Below are 20,746 nucleotides of genomic sequence, written 5' to 3'. Positions count from 1 at the left end.
GGATAAAGAAGGGAAACCTTAGGCTTTTGAAATGTCCTTCTTAAAGTCCTGACTTCAAGCTTACTAAAAATATGTGGTATGTCAGGGCCATACCAGGAAATTATATTCTACCAAGCTCTGCCAACTCTGTCAAGACGTGCAGTCCAATATCCAAGCAGAAGCTTGTAGAAATGGCTTCCAACAACCTCTGTTCAAGGCACAACTTGCTAAGGGCCATTTGACCAAACATTAGTGCTCTATGAATATTTTGGACCCTGTATGTATAAGTAGTATGTATATATGTACGTATAAGACCTTGTATTGGTTTCAGAGGAAATTAGGAAGGTTCTGGATTAGAAACACCACGTCAACTCATCTCAGAACCCATCCTATCATTCCAGAAAATGCAGATCCACTGCTCCACATCCCAATACCCCTAAAGCTGATACTTAGCATGTGTAGCTGCTCCCAGAGCATCCCAATATAATGTAGCTGAATTCGCGAATTAGAAAAGTTGCTTTTAGACACATATAGAGTAAACATGCATACATATCAGAGCCAGTGAGAAATGGGCTGCATTTTTGTCTCTTCGCACTTTTTGGTCTTCACACCATCTCTCTTCTTTGTATTCTCCCCACCCCACCCCAATGTACAGGCTACACCACACTGATGCTGTTTACAGATAAGGATTTGCTTACTGGTAAACAACAAAGCAGTGGTGAATGATGAGAGACGCTCTGCATGCCTTCATGAAAGTCGCTACTCATCAAACTCCAGCCCGAATGTTGAGCAGCTCAGTATAAAGTAAGTAAGCTATTACTGCTATTACATGAACACCATTTATCAGCATCATGCAGCTTAAAGTTGTCAAGATATTCTGGGTCAGTCACGGTAGGGAAAGCACTAAACCAAGCAGTTTCTCATGCAGTACAGTTTTACTCACGCACTGCTTATCTAGAGTCTGTGGACACACTGTTTCATTTGAACGTTTCAGAATAATAATTGTCCAGACCTAAGCAAATATTCAGATCCAGTTCTGAACTTGATGAAAAGCTGTTTAAGTCTTGTGGATGTGGCTGGTGAAGGTTATCACAGTCCTTTACTGTCATTTGCTGTAACTGCCGATAATTATGTTTCCTTAAAGCTATTATCTACCCATTATTATTAAGATCAATGCTTGCTCAGAATTAAAATCAGAAAAACTGAAAAAAAGGCTGCTTGCAGAAGTATTCAGACTAGTACTTGGTTGCAACACCTTTTGATTTCTAATGGCCTAGCGTACAGTGTGGGGGTGATTTTTGCCCATTCTCTCTGGCAGATTTGCTCCAGGTTGTTTAGGTTGGTTGGATGATTTCTGTGGACCTATTTTTCAAAGGTTTTTGGTTGGATTGAGATCTGGACCAGGACTTGGCTGTTGTAGCATTAACCTTTCTGTTGTTCAACAATTCCTGTGTTGCTTTGGTCTTATACTTATGATAATTGCCCTGTCAAATTGTGATGGTTCTCCCAAGCGTTGGTTCTTTCAGCAGACTGAAGCAGGTTTGCCTCGCAGTATCTCCCTGTATTTTGCACAATCCATCCACACATTTATCCTTTAACTTCCACAGCCTCTAAGCATGATGGTCATGATTGTGTTAGTTGATAAATGGGCAAGTGCTAGGTTTGCACCACACAAAGCATTTCCAAAGTAGGCCAACACAACAAATCTTTGTCTCATCTGATGATCATGAAGTGATTGCTGGCCTCTCTGTGGCTTCCTTTCTTGCCCTGACGCAGAGTTTAGGGGGGCAGTCTTGCCAAGGCATTGCCAGGGTAATATGATACAGCTTCCATTTTTCTATACCTGATCCAACAGTTCTCACTGTGATATCCAGACACTTGAGCATTAAGTTGCAGCCCTTATTCAGCCTCTTCCTATACTATTTCTTATCACACAAAGACACACATATATTTCCCCAGCAGGCAGGGGGGTCCTCCCCAGACTGTGGCGTGATGTCACTTAGCTGGCCTACTTATTATTAGGGGAAGGCCCCTCTCAGTGTAAGAGGCCTCAGAGCTGCAATGCAAAGTCACTCATTGATCGGTTTAATAAGCAGACAAGCTGCGAAGCAAAGTCACTCTGTGGATGGCCCAGGAAGCATCCAAGCCACAGTGCAGAGTAACTCCAGTGGCAGGCCCGGGAAACGTCCCAGCCATGATGTAGAGTCACTTTAGTATAAAAAACAAAACAAACAAAAGCAATATGAAGTGGCAGCCAGTTTGCGTCAGCATACTTACATGCAGGCTCACTTATATCCAGAAAAAGTAACCTTTTAGTAACGTAATTAGAGGCCGCACGTCAAGCAATTTATTAGGAATACCTGTACACCCACTCATTCATGCACTTATCTAATCAGCCAATCATGTGACAGCAGTGCTGTGCATAAAATCATAGGAATAAAGATCAGCAGCCTTAGGTAATATTCATTTTAACCCTCAGAATGGGAAAGAAATGTGAAGATTGATTGATTGTTGGTGCCACACAGGTAGTGTAAGTATTTCCTCCTGGGGTTTTCAGCTCAACAGTCTCTAGAGTTTACTCAGAATGGCGTGATGGAAAAAAAAAAACATCCAGTGAAGGGGAGTTCTGCAGACAGAAAATCTTTCTTAATGAGAGAGGTCAACAGAGAAGGGCCAGACTTGTTGGAGCTGACAGAAAGGCTACAATAACTCAGGTAACCACTCTGTACAATTGTGGTGAGCAGAAAAACACCAGAGAATGCACAATACGTACAACCTTGAGGTGGGCGGGCTACTAAAGCAGAGAACCACATCTATCAGCCATGAACAGAAAGGCAGCACTGAGGCTGCAGTGGAAACAGGCACACCAAAACTGTACAGTTAAAGACTGAAAAAAACATAGCCTGTTCTGATGAATCTCGATTTCTGCTGAGGCACGGCAGAATTTGGCAACACTAGAATCTAGAGTCTATGGACCCAACTTGCCTTGTGTCCAGACATGTATAAAGTACTAGAGACCCAGACTTGAGTAAAAGTACGAGTGCTCTATCAAAAAAGTGACTTGAGTAGAAGTATTAAGTTTCATACTTAAGTAAATTTTTTTGTACTTAAGAATGGCAAGAGGTTTATTCTGAAATTTACTACTTGAGTACAAGTACTGTGTTCTGTAGTCAGAAGTTTGAATATCATTGTTTATATTATTTCAAAGGCGTAAGGGTTAAGGACTGTCACAGTTCCTTTGCCGGGGTGGTACAAGGACAGAAATGTACAGGAGTTCATGAACATGAGTCTCCAATTAACTCTCTAAACAAACTAGCCCAAAAGAAAGGTTGAACAGAACTGACAGCAACCTGCCACATACAAGTGTTTCATATGTAAAACCAACTTAAAACACAGAGCTTAACTCTCTTTAAAAAAATACTTAATATTTAGGTACTTCTTCGTTAGTTCTACTTCGTTACTATACATCTCTGCTTGTGTCAACAGTCCAGGATGGTGGAGGTGGTGTATTAGTGGGGCAAATTTGTTCTTGGCACACTTTGGGCTTCTTAATACTAATCAATCGTTGTTTGAATACCACAGCCTGTTTCTGTGCTGTTGCTGACCATGTGCATCCCTTTATTACCACAGTCTTAAACCACCTTCAGTGGTCTTCACAGTCCAATACAAGACTTTGAGATGTGGTAGAACAGGAGATACACAGCCCAAAAATGCTCCCAGAAATCTGCAGGAATTGCAAGACATATTCATTTCAACTTGGACTAGAATCTCAAAGTGTGTGTAACATCTTGTATAATCCATGTCATGAAGAACTGAGTCTATTTCAAAAGCAAAAAGAGGCCCTACCTTCAATTAGTAGAGTCTATCTATCTAAACAACAGTTCTATCAGCTACAACATTAGCTCCAGGACTCCACAAGTCCTCCACGACGTTAGCAGCAGATCCTTTAACTCTAAGTTGTGAGGTGGGACATCCATGGATCACATCAATGAGCCTTAGGTGCCCATGATCCTGTGGCCTTTTTAATTGCCCTTTTTTGGACCACTTTTGGAAGGTACTGATCACTGCTTACACAAAAGAACCCACAAGACCTGCCTGATATTTTGGAGATGTTCTGAGCCATCACAGTTTGGTGGCTCAGATTATTATGCTTGCCCATTTTGAAAACACATCACCTTCACCTGTCTGTTCACTTGCTGACTAATATATTTCACCCCTTGACAGAGGCTACTGTAGCTGAAGATAATCAGTGTATTTCACTTTACCTGTCAGAGGTGCTAATGTTATGGCTGATCTGTGTATATTGCTTGGTGAGTGTAGGTGTGTGAGTTTGTACAGAACTGTCTGATCTGTACAGCACTGTACATATCACATATCACACCATCACTGCTAGAAATGAAACACATAGTAGATATTTAACATTGATTATGCCCACTCATGATCATATCTGCCCCATGCATTGCTTCTGAAACCCATAATCACTCTTTGGTTTCTGAACCGAAGGCTGTTACTGATGCTGATAATACAGGCTCCTTTTCTGTCCTGAACACATACTGTCCTGTATGTCTGCATTTCTGCCCTGTAAATTCATCGCATACACTATTAGTATGCTGTATTTTTTTTAAATGTATAGGATGCACAGAGAAGTAAGCAACATTTAAATACACAGCAGACATATGTCTATGTAACACCTGCACTTGATTGCTGCCATCTTTAATGATTTCTGATTATCTGTAGGATGTAAAACTCCATAAGCTGTCCACTACCACTGCACTGTAACACTGTGGGCGACTGCACAACTGCCAGTATTTGCTGACCAGGCAGCAGAAGTGTTGACACACTATTTAAAAGAGGAACTCCCTCGGCTTTTGGGCTTTTTTTGTGCTTTTTTGTAAGTTCGAAGAAGTGATCACATATAAAGAGATGCTATACTGCACTTCAGTAATCCACATGTACACACACATGAGGAAGTGTCTATAGTCGCTACAGTCGCTACAGTTCTGAGTCAGACGCACTGGGCTTGGACCAATAAAAAATATGCACATTGTGAGAATACCAGGGAAAAAATCATTTGGAGGAATGCTAACAGTGGCTTAAAGTGAAAGAAAGAGAAAGGTAAGTGCTGATTCTTATCTACAAAGAATGTCGAGTGTAAAGAATGTAGAATGTAAAGAGTGCATGCTGAGTATGAGAGATACGCTGAGTTTGTGTGTTTAATTCCAGGAAAGTTGTAAGTAATTTTTTAAAGGGAATTGAATTTAACCTAAAGTTTTGTATAGTAAAAAAAACAAACAAACAAACAAACAAAAAAAAAAACTATGTATAAGAACCTTGGCAAGATTATTGCTCGCTCTGCCTTGTTAGCTATTCGACAGAGTTTCTAATTATTTTATTTATTTATTTAAACATTATTTTTAATTCTTAAAGCATTAAAAAACATTACATTAGTTACAACGGGTTTGCTCTGTTTTTGTGCCAATTCTGTGCTTTTTTGGGGCTTTGAGGTCATACCACCAATTTTATGCAGCCTACTTTCCACAAACAGGTGTTTTCTCGGCTTCCCGTCTGACTCAAACAACCCCACTATTCCCACATATTACATACACACAGCATGCAACAGAACATTTGTTGCGTTTCTCACTGTTTTTGTGAGCTGTAAAACTTTCGATGTAACTGAAATGCATTTTTTTTGTGAGGAAGGGGATTTTTTAAAGCTTATTTTGTGCAGTAAACATGAATTCATGAAACATGAATTGTATGTGAGCAGGCTTTCTCAAAGCTCTACTGTAACTGTTGAAAAAAAGGCAGATTTGGAGACCAAGATTAAAACCTACACCTCATCAAAATGTATAAATAAATATTTTATAATGGAGACATTTACCATTTTCAGAGAAATGATACTGTAGGGTTAAAACATGGTCAAACACTGTGTTTAAACTCACAGTGGACTACAACCATTCAGTGAAATGCTGCATTGGGGAGGGTTGCTGGACTAGCTACACACTAAGCCCTCTGTCAGTACTGGTTAAGTGTTAAATCTGCTGTTTTGGTGGAAGAATCCCAGCACAGCTACCTTACATGATCTTCCGTTTTCCAGTACAGTATTTCCTAGTACTGAATTCTGACTTTTTGGACATTATCTCAATTTGAAATCTGCTGGATTTCTTATGGACTCAGCCTTATATAGCACTGTGTATATTACGTTCATGTATCACCAAGCAGTGCTTATGGTAGTCTAACCATGGGAGGATGTGGAATTGTGCCTTTCAAATGCTTGATAAGACAGCCAACATAAACTAACAGGGCACAAACGCCAATAGAGTTTAGCAGAGCATTAAAAAATCAGTCATGAGCCTGAAAAGAGTTAATGTAGCTTACTATAGCTCACGGGTGTTTCCCCCTTCACCGTGTTTCACTTCGCACCTATTCATCTGTCTACTGAAGTGAGGCTAAAAATATGCCTCATCTTAAAGCGACCCACCACAAGAGTGTTACACTAAACCCTTCCCGTCACTTTAACGAAAACACACAAAACTTTCTTTTCTTGCTGCAAATACATCGACGAACGCCTTGACATCTTCCTCGCTGCCTTTGTTCTTCCTCTCTCGGTGTCACTCTCGTACTTTCACACCGTTTTTTCCGCCCTCCCTCCCCTGCATCGCTCTGTCTGAGGGAAATCCCTTTCTCCTCCCATTCCAGGCACTGAGGCGAAAATTCTACAGACGATGACGTCAGTTGGCGCTACGATAGGCTTTGGTAGACGCGACTGACTGAGGTGAAACACGGTGCTAGCTAACCTGCTGTAGACGGGTGTAGGATGGTGCAGAGGTTTGAATATATATATATATATTTTAATATATATATTATTTTAATTTTAAGTTTTGAATTTTCAATTTTTGTCCTAGCACTTGTTTAATCTGTATGTGATGATGATGGGGGCACGGTGGTCAGTGTAGTAGGGGTTCAAGTAGTTGCTGATGATGTTGATGATGTTGTTGTTGTTGTTGTTGTTGTTGTTGTTGTTGAGGCTGTTTTCAGGAGAAGAGTTAGAAAGGACATTCCCACGGGACAATTCTCACTTACGGAGTAACTTTGCCAGACTTACTGAGAAATACTACTTTACCAAAACAACCCCAAATAATTTACTGTCATAATTTTATATTTACACTTAAAAATAAAGGTTTCTATATGTTTCTTGGCTTGGACATACAGTTCTAAGAAGCGTCTTTCACTGGTGTAGGACTTTTACACTATGTAGATGTAGACCTTAACACATTTTTACATTTTTACACTGGCATCTCATTTACAAAAAAAAAAAAAGAAGCAACTATTGGAAGGTTCTTTAGTAAACCAACAATTATTTAATATATATAAACATATGTAGTGTGTGTTGAAAGAGAACTGGCTTGATCCGCTGGCTTGAGCCCTATTTTAGCAATCTTTTGGCAAGCTATCAACGGCGCACCGTGCAGCTTGATTTAGGCCGTCAATGTGTCTTTGCTATCGCAACGATGGGAAAAAAGTACGCCTTGTGCGGCTCGAAACTTAATCATGGGTGTGTTTTGGGTGTAACATGCAATAAACCACTTGCCATTCCCTTTAAGAGCCAGGTGCGGTCTGACTTTGGCAGATCGCTATTTTAATAGCGCAAAGCGGAGGTGTAAGCATTGGGCACGCACCTGTGTTGACAATTCACTGCCAAGACAGCAATGAACGTCTGACTGTTGACGTCTGCATAGGTCATTTTCAGTCAGTGGCGCATTTGTGTTTCCCGTTGCCAGAACGCCAGAAATTGACCTGGACACACTTCATGTCGAGTCCACTGCGCCCGTTGACCTAGATATATTCGCAAGCCCTGTTGCAATTCAAACGCCACAGGCAAAAGACATGAAAATAGATTGCTGGCTGGGTTCAAGATAGTAATGAGCATCACAACGCACCTTGCACAGGGTAAGATAGAGCCCCAAGACTTTTTTTTCCGTCCTGGCACCAAAGAGGTGCAATGAACTTCCCCTGATTGTCCGAACAGCAGAGTCGCTCGCAGTCTTCAAACACAGACTGAAGACTCATCTCTTCCAAGAGTACTTGGGCGAAGTGTAGTGTCGAGTATTGTGGTCTCCATGCTGACTTTGTATTTTGTACAAAATTCTAAGCTTGGAGGTATCTTTTAAATCCTAGCCGATACAAACTACCTAGTTAAAGTAAACAGCAAAGCACTTTTGTAAGTTGCTCTGGATGACAGCGTCTGCTATATGCCTTAAATATAAATGTAAAAGTAACTGCACTGAACCTACCAGAGACCCTTGTTGCACACTATTAACAATTCTGTTTATACAAATGTGTGCTTTTTTGTTCAATTTCTCTCACAGGTTCCCATGGAGGTGCTAACCATTTGAAATTCCAGAAAACTTCTTCCACTTTGCCAGCCCTCTCTGGTATCCCACTTTAGCCAAGATGATGCCTGTGAGGATGCTGTTAGTAACAGTGCTCCCTCTGCTGGTGCTGAGCTCAGAGATTCAGCAATGCTCACTCCACAGCACAGCTCAAGATAGTAAGTGAGATCAAACAAACACCATACACTTTCATCCATGAATAAGAAATCAAGGTAACTGGATCTTGTGGTATAATCTTGGAGATGTTTTACCCCTCATCGAAGGGGTTTCTTCAGTTCAGATGAACTGGTGGGAATGTTCCGCTGCATTCATGGAACCACTTATTCGAACTGATGTAGCTCGGATGAGTGGTCACTCAGGCTATTGAACTGACTTCACACTCCTGGACGGTTCAATGCCCTGATTTACTGGAAACCTTCAGACATGTCACATGCTTTCAGTTATTGTTTTCTGGTCACACTTCTTGATCTTGGGTTATGTCACATGGTTACGTTTTCATTTTGACTGTCTAGGACAAAGTTGAATGTCTAAGAACAGCTTTAGGTTTTCTGTCGTCATATTACATCTCATGTAATATTGTAATATTAATCCAAGTCAGTGCCAGGATGATTTTTTGTATTTGTGGTTATGTTTTATTAAAATACTTTCAAGTAAACTGCCCTTTTTATTTGGGAACTTGTCACAAGTACACGTTGGTGTAGGATAGTTTTGCGTTTCACTTTTTTCGCTGACCTCTGATCTTCTGATCTCTGCAGCGCCTTCCGTGCTGGGTTCCCTTGAGTGCTATAATGACTACACATCCCACATACGCTGCAGTTGGGAGGAGTATCCGCACACTGATTTGAGCTTGGTGATAAAACCAGAGTAAGTAAAATATATGTATTAAGAGGATAGATGTACTAACAAAACTACATTAAATTAGATCTTGTTCTAAAAGGAGGAATTTAGCCTGCAGTACATTTCTAGCATTTGGTATGCGCTTTCATTCAGAGTGACTTCCAGTCTAATCATTTTACGGAAGTAAGTTAATGCAGCGTTAGGAGTGTTTCTCAGGAACGCTTATGCTGCATTTACATTACAGTGAAACAAAACGTTTACCTCGCCCACTGTTGGACATTTTGTGGGTGTGCTGCTAAACCACAGGCAGTCCAGGCTGAGTTGAGGCCTAGTTCTGAGCTCAGTAAAAAAAAACTCTGATGACAAAAAAGTCTAATAACGTTTATAACAAGATAACAAGAATGTGAAAAGCCTTGAAAACCAGCCCTTAATTTCTTCATCTTCTCAACACTGACTTCCAAGTGTGGGCGTGACGCTTCTCATTGGCAAAGCATAAACCTTTAACTGCTCTACTTGCTCTACTGTGAAGATCATGGCACTAATGACAGTATGATATGCAGGCCATGGAATCAGACCCTAGTTTGCCAGAGGGAGAGCAGAGTTGTTAGCTACCATGCTATACAAACTACGGTCTCAACATACAGTTCGAAGAAAACATAAGTGAGCCCTTGGATTTAAATGACCTGGATTTAATCTCAAAACATGTAAAACTTTAAACTCAGCTCTTTCATCTCGTTGTTCCTTCAATGACTGCAAGGCATTCAGGCCTCACGGATAGGGTTGCGCTTTTGTGCTGAAAACTTCCTCACTTGCACATCTTTGTTACAAAAATGGTTCTCTATGGAACCAAAAGTGGTTATTCTATGGCATTGCTCAAAGAATCTTTTGTAGCACCTTTATTTTTCAAAGTGTAGGGAGAACAGTCCTGAATTCTATCCATTTGTAGAAAGTTTGTCTAACCATGGATTGATGGACACCAAGGTCTTTAGCAAGTTCTTCTGCTGTCTTCTAAAAAGTTTTTTGCATTAAGGCATGTTTTAGACTAGCCAGTCTTTCTTGAGATGAATAGTTCCAGTACGTTTCCAGTAAACAGGCTTGGTCAATAACACTGAGGTTTACTTACTTTTTCTAGCCTTTTCTGTGGATGTTTACTTGTGCACTCAAAAAAGGTACATTTCACAGGGCTGACTTAACGTCACAACCTTTTCAAAAGAAACTGTATCATCATCCCTCTCTAGATTACAGCTGTGGTGTTGTGGGTATCACTGATCTCCTCCACTTATCAGAACAAAGGTTCCCTACTGGAGAAATAACCATAAGTCTGTGGGAAACACACGCATGTTTACCCAATGTTACATTAGGTTATACATTATATTAAAATTAATCGTATTTTTGTATAGATTTTACTGGGTGCCTTATGTTGTATTATGTAAATAAACCTAAGTAGGATAAGCTAGTAAACCTTGTGTGTAAAGTAACGTGTGTATTGGATGACTGCAAATGTACTAGTTACCCTGATGACTTTTGATATCTGATGTATTGAGTCTTTTTGTGTAAACAGAACAGGGGAGGAGAAACAGAGTAAAGAGTGTGTTCCTGACGGTCCAGGTGTGCAGCTGCCCAATGGAAAGCTCCGCCGTAGCTGTGTCTACAAAACTGAAGTATTTTTCTGGGGCAATCGCATTGTATTCTTCAACACAACCTGTCCATCGAGAACAACAACTCTTAATATAGCCCAGCATGGTGAGAAAACTGTCCATGTGCCTATGTGGTTCTATGTGTGCATGTTTGTGTGTGTGTGTGTGTGTGTTTGTGTGTACATGGGCTGGCATAGTAAGTAATGCATTGTAGTTAACCCAAGCAATGCCAGTGCATAATGTAATGTCCTGATCAAGTGATCAGTCAGCCATGTGATACCCATTGGAGAACTTAAGAAACACTTGATCGACTAGTGTTGAGTGGGTTTATGAAACATGTCCACTTTAAAATGTAAAAAAAGGAAATGGTTTAAGCAGCTGTGATCTCTTGCTTAGTTGCTTGCACATTTCAAGTCCTGTGTGTGTTTTTTCACACCCACAGAAACCAAAGGAACACTAACTGCTACCTCAGAGGTTAGCATTTTTTGCAACTTCTGACAATGAGTATTTCTGAGAATACTCCTACTGCTAGCTTTTATGTGTATGGTTGTGTAAACGAGAGTGCATGGATTTACTATAGTACAAATGGAGATCGCTAAAATTGAAAAAGGTTCTGGGAAGAACGTTTAATGAATTAAAAATACTTTAAAAATACTTTAAAAATACTTTTAAAACGGTTTATTACATTTTTCTGTCATTTGCTGAAATTATATTTTTCTCTAGAGGTTCTCTAGGGGAACCAACTGTGGTTGTTCAACAGTATTGCTCTAGAAAACTGGGTGGTATATGTACCAAAATAGTCAATTTATTATATATATTTTTGGCTTTAAACAGCTTTTGGAATTAGACAGCTGATTTTGATACTGTGCCTCTAGGACAAATTCTCAGTCGCAGTTTCATATACGGACTGGATATATGGAGAGAAGGTAAATTTTCATGATATGTGCCCTTTAATTTACAACACTACATGCTGTGTATGTGTGTCTGTGTTTGCGGCTGACAGGAAAAGTCTTAAGCCCAGTAAATCTAAGTGTGAGTGAAGTCAAAGGCGAAGGGCGAATGCTGAGATGGAGCAGCGCCTACCCTGGATCATCTCCTCTCTCACGCACACTCACCTACCAGCTCAAACACAGAAGGCATGGGCAGGACTGGACTGTGAGTAACACTGTTAAAAGGATAAGATCCTTGAGGAACTTTCAAAATGGTTCTTCAATTTGAATTTCTGAAGGTGTTTTAAGGAACCTTCAAGAAAAGGTTCTTAGAAGAAGCAATTCTTAAGGACGGAAGTCTTTGCAAAAAGCTTTAAAAAAAAAAAAAAGAGGTTCCACATAGTTAGATCCAAATGTAGAAGCCTAAAGATCTTCTAGGAACCTCAATTCACATGAGTTCTTTGAGGAACCAGATTTATAACTGGAATCCCAAATGGTTCTTACAGGTGCCTCTAAGAGAACTAAGGAACATTTAAGTTTTTGGAGAAACCTAGAGGTTGTTCAAAGAGTAATTTATTTTTTACAGTGTACGTGCATGCTCACATTCATGCCTACATAAACACAAGCACACACACTAGGAAACTGGGCCTTTTCCTGCACACAGCTTGAGCTAGATGAATAAACAAACTTCAAAATACTAAAGGAATATACAACTACATTCATAGAGTTTGTATAATTTGGTTCTTCTTTCGTAAAGGCAGTGGTTCTGTATAAAGCTCAAGTCATTAAGTAATGACCCAATGAGTGGCATTTAATTTGTTTCTCATTTCTATCATTTCATGCAAGATTTCTCTCTTTTGTTTTTACCAAAATGCAATTTTAAGGCGAATTACACAGCCAATCCAGGGGGATCATTTTAATTGTCTTTTACCCACTAATGTGTAAATAAGTATGCTAGGTCGAATGTATTTTTTAATATATATTTCTAAATTGAACCAAAATTACTTTCTTAAAACATTTACTCATTTGTAAAGGGATCTGAATTTTACTGAACTGTGAGGTCGCAGGTTTACACTGCTAATACACACATTATGCACTGAGATGAATATTAGAAAATGCAAATCATATACTGATACACAGCTACACATCTGTCTCATCTGACCTGCATTACTCAGCAATGTCACCTAAACGCTAAACTCTTACCCACCTGATAACACATTTCATCTTTCTAAAGACACAGGAACGCATTGACCTCAAAACCATTACGATTCCCACAAAAGATAAGTGCCTGACATGAAAGGATGATGCTTGCAGTGTGAAACCTGATAGGGATCAGTGACAGCTCAGTGCCCCAGATGACAACTCTTCTTCTCCCTTCTGCTGGCTAGGTGGTGGATAATATAACTGCCTCTCAGCTGATGGTAAAGAAACAGGAGCTGTTGCCTGGTTACTCATATGAGGCCAGAGTGCGAGCTCGGGGGGAAGTGGGTCTGTGGAGCGACTGGAGCACCCCAGTGTTCTGGATCACTGAGGAAGGTATAAAAGTCAAATATCAAATTTTATGTTCACCTTCAAACTGTGTGACTTCCTGAGTGGTTCAGAAAACAAATGTAACCTAAAGATATTTCCTGTGCAAAGTTAACAATTGAGCAATATGGCGGCTTTGTATTTTGTAATACAGCTCTGAAACAAGCTCAAAGCTGATTTTATTAAAGGCGGTAACACTTTACAACTAATGATAGTTTGTACGATATCTATTGGCTGTTATTTTATAACTAATTGTTATAAAATATATATAAAATATATATATGAGCTATATATTATTTAGTAACAACCTCTTTAGGGTAATGAGCTGTATAATTAGTTAATGTTTAAACCAGGAATTTATTACTTATTAGTTTACATAGGAACACATGTTACAATATGTCCTGATTTTAGTATGTGACCATCCTCAATATTATTCATGTCTGATTAAACAGACATGTACATGGCAGTTGTTCTTGAAGACAATGTGATATAAATGCATGAATGCGTAGTCACATGATTATGTCATATACTCTACTGTCTGTGATTGGACAAAAAAAAAACCTAAGGAGAACATTGTGAAATGTTGGTCTGAGGATGATGGTCACATACTAAAATCAGGAGGTGTGTGAATCATTACTGGTTTATATACTATGTTTAAATATTTACAAAAAAGGATCCTAGCTGGTTACTGTATGTGTTTTTTGCAGAATATAATATATATTATATCATATTATGCATATTTAAAAATACATTTGCCATATGCAAGAGAGTTGAACCCCATAAAAAATGTGACAAACTTAACATATCTTAAAACTCAACAGTCATGTCTTCTTTGTCAAACAGTGTCAGAAACCATGTGAGCTATTTGAAACGAATGATTAAGAAACCTTGTTCAACACACGCTGACTCACTGTAGAGTCAAATTCTTAAGAAGGTTACATTTCATTTCCTGAACCACCAAGTGAAGCAACACTCAATTTGTACAGAATATTATAGACTGTATTTTTTTTTTTTTTACAAAACCATGCCCACAGTCACCGCTTCCTCTAACCTCTCTCTCTTAATCTCTCTATTGCTCCCGCTCTCTCTCCTTCTCCTTTACAGAAGGTGTTTTTAACCTGCAGTGTGTAATAGAGGAAATGGGAGTGACGTGTAGTTGGCAGGTAAAGAGGGAGCATGCCCAGTTCCTCTCCTATCACCTGTGCAGGCAAACCAATGGTTCCAAGCAGTAAGTAGTTTTCTCGCTCTCAGCACAGAGAATTCCCATTTAGCCTAACATAAGGAAACAATATACTGTATAAGATGCTATTTAGTATACAGGCATGTGAAAAAACTAGGACACCATGTGATCTTTTTTTACAGGTTTAAACATATTGATATTTGATCTTCATTTTAACAATATTGAGAGATGGAGGGAATATAACTAAAATGTATGTTAACTAACAGTTATGAAGATGTTTCATATTCAGTAAACTACTCCTTCATGCAAAATTCTTTCAGCTATGTGATGATTTAGCGGTTTCTTCAATATCCAGCCCATTTTAAATTACCCCTGAGCATTTCAATTGGATTAAGATCCAACCTTGGTCTGGTCCCACCCAGAACTTTATATTTTAGGCCATTCTTTGATGGATGTACTGCAGTGTTTTGGGTCATTGTCATGTCACATGGTCTTATGCATCTTGCAGTCTGTACTTGGCAGTTGTTTTAAATGTTCTCCACTTGTATATTATTTTGCAGACAGTGGAACGGATGATCTCTGATTGTTCTTAGATCATTTAAAACCCCTTCTTAGACTCATAGGCATCTACAAGCTTCTTTCTGAAGGCATCTGCAAGCTCTTTGAGTCTGGCCATGATGATCTCACTCACTTCAACAATCAAAAGCAAATTAAACTAAATGGCAGGTTCAAATGACAGGGTCATCTAAAATCATCTGCACTACCTGTTTTTTTATGAATATGTTAATAAAATGTATAAATATATTTAAAAAGATAAGTTTTCATGGGATGTCCTATTTTTGTCACATGACTATAATGGGTAGCAGTGCTTCAGAACACTGAATAACCATATGTATTATAAAAGGACAGATATAAATTATAGAGAGTCTATAAACAGCAACATTCGGTCTATAGTAAACTGCATAGGTACCAGTAAAGAGGTTACTGATTTGAGGTTACTATTTTTTTGTTTTATGTTTATCTTTATTTGTTTTTTAGCCTACTGAACACTGCTGATTGTCTCATTCCATCTTTGCAGGGTTTGTCAACATTGTGTCAACCACACCAAACGGCCAGACCATGCTCTGATAGATTTCACATGCTCAGTGGACAGTCCCAAGCCAGAGCTGCTGACCATGGAACTTAAAACCATCCGCAAAAGCAAGGAAATTTACACCAACCACCACAGTGAGTTTTATTAGCACTGGAAATGCCTTTGTTCATTAGAATCAATCATAAGGTTTATGAGCCTGCATTCACAGTACTTCAGAACATTTAGCTGTACAAGCTGCAAACTACTCAAGTTCAGACAATTTGCTTTTTGCAGTTTGCTTGTCTGAATGCTGCCACCTGGTGTTTACAAAAACATACTGCATACTTATTGTACATACTGCATATTCCAACCTTAGGAGGACACTGCAAAACACAGCTCAGTGTTCTCCTCACTGTAACATATCTCATTCACCTTCCAAATAAGGTGCTGTGGCCCTGTAGGATAAAATATAATACTATTAGATCAGTTTGACCTGACACTGCCTGACATACACTATATGGTTGGTTGGATGGATGGTTAAGAACAACCCAATTAAATCCATCTCATTATTTACCAGGTTTATCCACACAGATTTTGGGGGAAAGAGCACCACCGTGCTCAGCATAACATGTACAGTAAAGTATAGTATATTGTACGTATATAGTATAACTTGCTTGTGGGTTAGACTAATGAGTAGCTAATGGGCAGAGAGCTTGAGGAATGGGAGGTGTGCTCCTAACTTGATGGTTCTCTATGCTCACAGTTAAGTCCCCCCAACCAAATCCTATTAAGGTGAATAAGCAGAACGGCTTGTGGAAGTTGACCTGGACCAAACCCAGCGTCAACACAAGGCTCAAACTCTGCTATGAACTGCGACTCTGCAACAATGAAACACAGGTAAGACTTCTAGTTGTCCATTTAGTCTGCATGTTCACTACCTTTCCTAAGGTTTGGAGTCCTGGTTTTCATTACAACAACCCCAATTTTATGGCACAGATGTGTGCAGATGACAATAATTAAATACCTCAACCAGTTATGTAAAGAAAATAGGACATCCCATGAAAATCCATGCACCCCTTTAGATGCCAGTGGACACCTGGGGGGGGAGACATGTGTGAGACATGTGTGAGACATGTGTAGTTACTAATGAGCTTTACAAAATTCAAACTGGCGTGCTTTAATTATGTGTGAAATGCACTCGATAATGCTCTAACTCTCGCTGTCCCAATTTCTCTCACTAGGAGCCCATTTACAATTTCAATTTCAGTGAAGGTGATTACAGTTCTGAAGTCCCCCCATCCTCTCTAAAGCCCTCTACTATAATCATGGCTCAGGTCAGAGCGCTACCGTGCCAGGACTTTATGGGACAACCTTCGGACTGGTCCAAGCCTGTGTACTTCAAAAATGATCCAGGTAAAACAAGCCTACATCTGCTGTTGGCCATGTTCTTGTTGATGGACCAGGTTGCCAGGCCAGTTGATTATTAGTTTAGTGTATGGTTTAGTTTAATGACTACTGATTTTTGTTGTGTTTTTCTGTATTTAATCTCAATTTGAGCTTTATGTAACAATACAGGTTGATTGGTTGGTTAATTGATTGACAGATTGATGTAAAGATAAGCAAGACTATGTTGCTAATTGATGGGATATAAGCTGCCAGTCATGGCTTCTGTACAGCACTAAAGTAGTACATATGTTAATTGGAAAATTCCGTGAATTTGAGCTATTCTTTTCCTATGATGTACGTTTGCTATAGCTTTCAGTTCCAAAAAATGTTTTGGAACTGAAAGTTATACCAAACATATCCTTCTCCTTTCTCTTAAATATGTGTCTTGGTCTGAGATGATGGCAGTAAGAAGCTGAGTGATTTTGTTAGTGTAAGAGCCAAAACAGAAAGATGGAAGCAAGCTGTAAATATTAATATATTATAAATATATAAAATGTGTGTATTTTTCTGTGAGTATATATATATATATATATATATATATATATATATATATATCGCCACTGTATAATTAAATAATGTGAATCTGGTCTTTATTGTGTCACAATTTCATGTTAAGTGGACAAATAAAACTTTTAAAATTGCCATTTTGGAGATACAAGGTATATACAGTATATAGGAGCATCTCTTTAAAACTATTTAAGATTATACATTTTTGTGACAGTATAAAGTAGTCTAAGTACTTGTGTGTCTTTGTATGTGTTTGTGTGTTTGTGTGTAGCTTCCTGGATCACCACCATCATTTACATCTTGGTTGCTGTATTTGTTGCTGTATTATTTATTGTCCTGTATAATGCTCTTCCAGCCTGCCACAGGTAAACCATACAGTACACACTACCTACCATATGTTAATTACACATCATGACCTTGCTTGATATATGTCTGTTTGTGTGTGTGTGTGTGTGTTTATTTTTTTGCTAGGAGGGTAGTTCTGTGGAAGGTGTCCATTCCCTCTCCCATTAAGAGCAGAGTCCTGGAGGAAATGAGCAGTAGGGTGAGTAATAACAGAAGTATGTAGAGTGGCGCTGGTTTATTAATAGGATTAGTTTGAATGCTATTAGCACGAGGACCAAACGTCAATGGCTAGAACTGAACTCACGCAAAAGTAACTAGACTCGCCTGTTATACTGTTAGTTTTGTCTCATTTTACACAACACTGAGGTTCTCTCTCTCTCTCTCTCTCTCTCTCTCTCTCTCTCTCTCTCTCTCTTTATCACAGAGGTCTCCTGCTGGCTGGGGTTATGTCTACAGTGAGAATGAGAAAACCTCTGTGTGTATCATGCAGCCGTCAGATAACCCTAGCATCTACAAGGGCAGGTTAGATATCATGGTGCTTACTGCAAGAGCTACACTATCATTCAAGTCAGAAATATAATAATTAGTCAATAATATATATATAACTAATTTGGTTCAATACAAAATATGGACAAAAGTATTGGGACACACCTCTTAATTATTGAATTCAGGTGTTTTATTCAGTCCCAATTGCTACAGATATACCATTCTATAACATTAGTGAAAGGATGAGTTGTTAAATTTGAAGTTGAATTTGAGTGTGGTCCTGTAATAGGATCCCACCATTGCAACCAGTCAGCTCATGACATTTCTTGCCTCCTAGATCTTCCACATCAGCAGTAGGTGGTAATATTTTAAAAAGTGGACGTGTTTTTTAACCACAGCAACTCTGCCACAAAGTTTCAGACCACATAAAGTTACATATCAGGGAGTCAGGTGCTAAGGCACATAGTGCGTAAAAGTCTCCAGCACTCCTGTAGGTGTAATGTTTAGTGTCCCAATATTTTTGTCCATATAGTGCATATATAACAGTGTAAAATATTTAGAATTATGAAATAACTGAATTCTGGGAGGAAGAACAAGCTTAAAGCGCCTCCTCCCTGAACATCATATAAAGTGTCTACGAGAAGTCTGCACAACCCTCCTACCTCCCTGTCACCTCCCTCTTAGCCCTGTCATCTATCATTCCTGGCTCCACATATCAGAGGGGAAACTGACCTCCTATAATGTTAGAAGCCACCTGAACCCCAGTCTTCTCCCAAATCATGATATCCTGAAGACATGGTCTGATACTATAATACTACGTAACACTGCCATCATTTGCTTATAGTAAAAGCCTATGTTTCATCTCCCTGCAGCATCTCCGAGTACCCTCTTTTGCCCTACACGGAAGACTGCTTGATCAAATCGAATTGGATGCACACTCCAGACCACTCATCCCCCTACACCGAGGGCAGTGGAACCTCAGTCAGCTCTGTCATGAGCTTCACTGGGCCTTACATCCTGTGCCGCCAAGATTCGTCGCAAACAGAACTTTTGGGACCATCATCCTTCTACTCAGACTCAACTTTTGCTGAAGACAGCGGATTCATTACTGAGCGAGCTAAGGACTCTCCTCCAATAAATGGAGGATACGTTTCGTCGCCTCCCACTGCGCAGCCTTCTGCCGAACACTCCACCCCGTCTGATAACTCAGCCAACGAGAGCATAAGGGCCAGCCTATCGCAGCTCCCGGTTGACGACCCCCCGGCATACACCCCTAACCCTACTGCAAAGCCCGGGGCTTTCTTTACTCACCCTTCAGGCTACTGTATGATGCCCAAAACGGAGATGGAAGTTGCCGGATGGGTGCAAGTCTCTTCCCCGCCACTTGGAGGCGATACACAGAGTCAGTCAAACAATGCAGGAGAGGGAGACCAACGTGCACGCGGCTATGTGACGCTCTCTGAGCCTAAAACCTAAGGGTGTGTTTTGCATCGACTACTGAAGAGGAAGATCGGTACTCTGCAGTTTCCGTCCGCTGTATCTACCATTTACCTGGTGCATTGTTTGCCAGCCTGACCTACTTTGTCAAAACTCTGAAACTCAGGGAGACATGGAACTTTACCAAGTGTACAACTTGTGTTTCTGACTTTGTTAGCCATCTGAGTGCAACTTCCTAGGTAATATCTGGGAAATTCAGAGGTTTTCCTGGCCGATCTGAAAGCAGACCTATCTAAAAGCCACATCGCATAGTTGAAACTCAGGCATAAACCTGTTACTTTTTATTGCCTAAATGTTGCCAGACTTTTGACATCTCATCAAGCAACTTTTTTCTTGATAAGTCTGAGAGCGATAATAAGAGAAATTTGGAGATACAGTCTGGATCAATAGATCTCTCTCTATCTGCACAGAAGCCTTTGTATGCAGGGGCGTCGTCAGGGGGTGGGGGGGGGGGGGGTTTGGGGGCTGTTGGGGTTGGGGGTTCAGAATGACTCTAAGGGTTGTGGGGCCCAGTGTAATATCATGGGACCCAAAATCCTGGGCAGCGCCCCTGTTTGGATGAAGGATTCTTTTCTTACTTTCTTAAATACACTCAGCATAACAGACTTCTCACAGATGCATGCAATATGAAAAACTCACCAACAGATGGCGGTGAACTTGTTGAACTATATGAATCTTGCTGCACATTTGCATCTCTCTTCCTTCCCTGCATTACACGTCACACTAAGTTGTGTGGTTATTAAAATGATAGAATGTGCACTATAGCTAATTCCTGCAGCTATGAATGTATTGTATGTATTGTATGTTGTATTCGAAGTAAGGATTGTTCTCTACCCAGAAATCAGACAGTAGGTTTGTATGTAAATACTGCATGTAGTGGTTATGGGTGTTTGACCTTGTCATAAGTGCTT

General features: G+C 39.8%; 1 protein-coding gene across 3 annotated transcripts; it reads left to right on the top strand.

The window, feature by feature from the left end:
- Positions 1 to 695: 695 nt before the first annotated feature.
- On the top strand, positions 696 to 20,268 carry csf2rb (colony stimulating factor 2 receptor subunit beta). Of its 3 annotated transcripts, XM_072694297.1 has the most exons (15): positions 4,943 to 5,094; positions 6,679 to 6,807; positions 8,349 to 8,530; positions 9,128 to 9,236; positions 10,771 to 10,952; positions 11,850 to 12,001; positions 13,164 to 13,311; positions 14,407 to 14,530; positions 15,561 to 15,709; positions 16,318 to 16,451; positions 16,796 to 16,967; positions 17,779 to 17,872; positions 17,979 to 18,051; positions 18,277 to 18,374; positions 19,211 to 20,268. In XM_072694297.1, exons 3-15 carry the CDS (start codon positions 8,434 to 8,436, stop codon positions 19,812 to 19,814), a joined length of 2,136 nt encoding a protein of 711 aa, XP_072550398.1. In that variant the 5' UTR covers positions 4,943 to 5,094; positions 6,679 to 6,807; positions 8,349 to 8,433; the 3' UTR covers positions 19,815 to 20,268. The 3 variants fall into 3 exon arrangements, with proteins under 3 accessions (XP_072550399.1, XP_072550398.1, XP_072550400.1); XM_072694298.1 differs by lacking the exons at positions 4,943 to 5,094; positions 6,679 to 6,807 and adding an exon at positions 696 to 783; XM_072694299.1 differs by lacking the exon at positions 6,679 to 6,807.
- The last annotated feature ends 478 nt before the right edge of the window (positions 20,269 to 20,746 follow it).

The sequence above is a fragment of the Salminus brasiliensis genome, chromosome 12 (assembly GCF_030463535.1).
Source record: "Salminus brasiliensis chromosome 12, fSalBra1.hap2, whole genome shotgun sequence".
Classification (NCBI taxonomy): domain Eukaryota; kingdom Metazoa; phylum Chordata; class Actinopteri; order Characiformes; family Bryconidae; genus Salminus; species Salminus brasiliensis.
The sequence above is the reverse complement of the archived record's forward strand: the minus strand, read 5'-3'. Positions and strand labels throughout refer to the sequence as shown.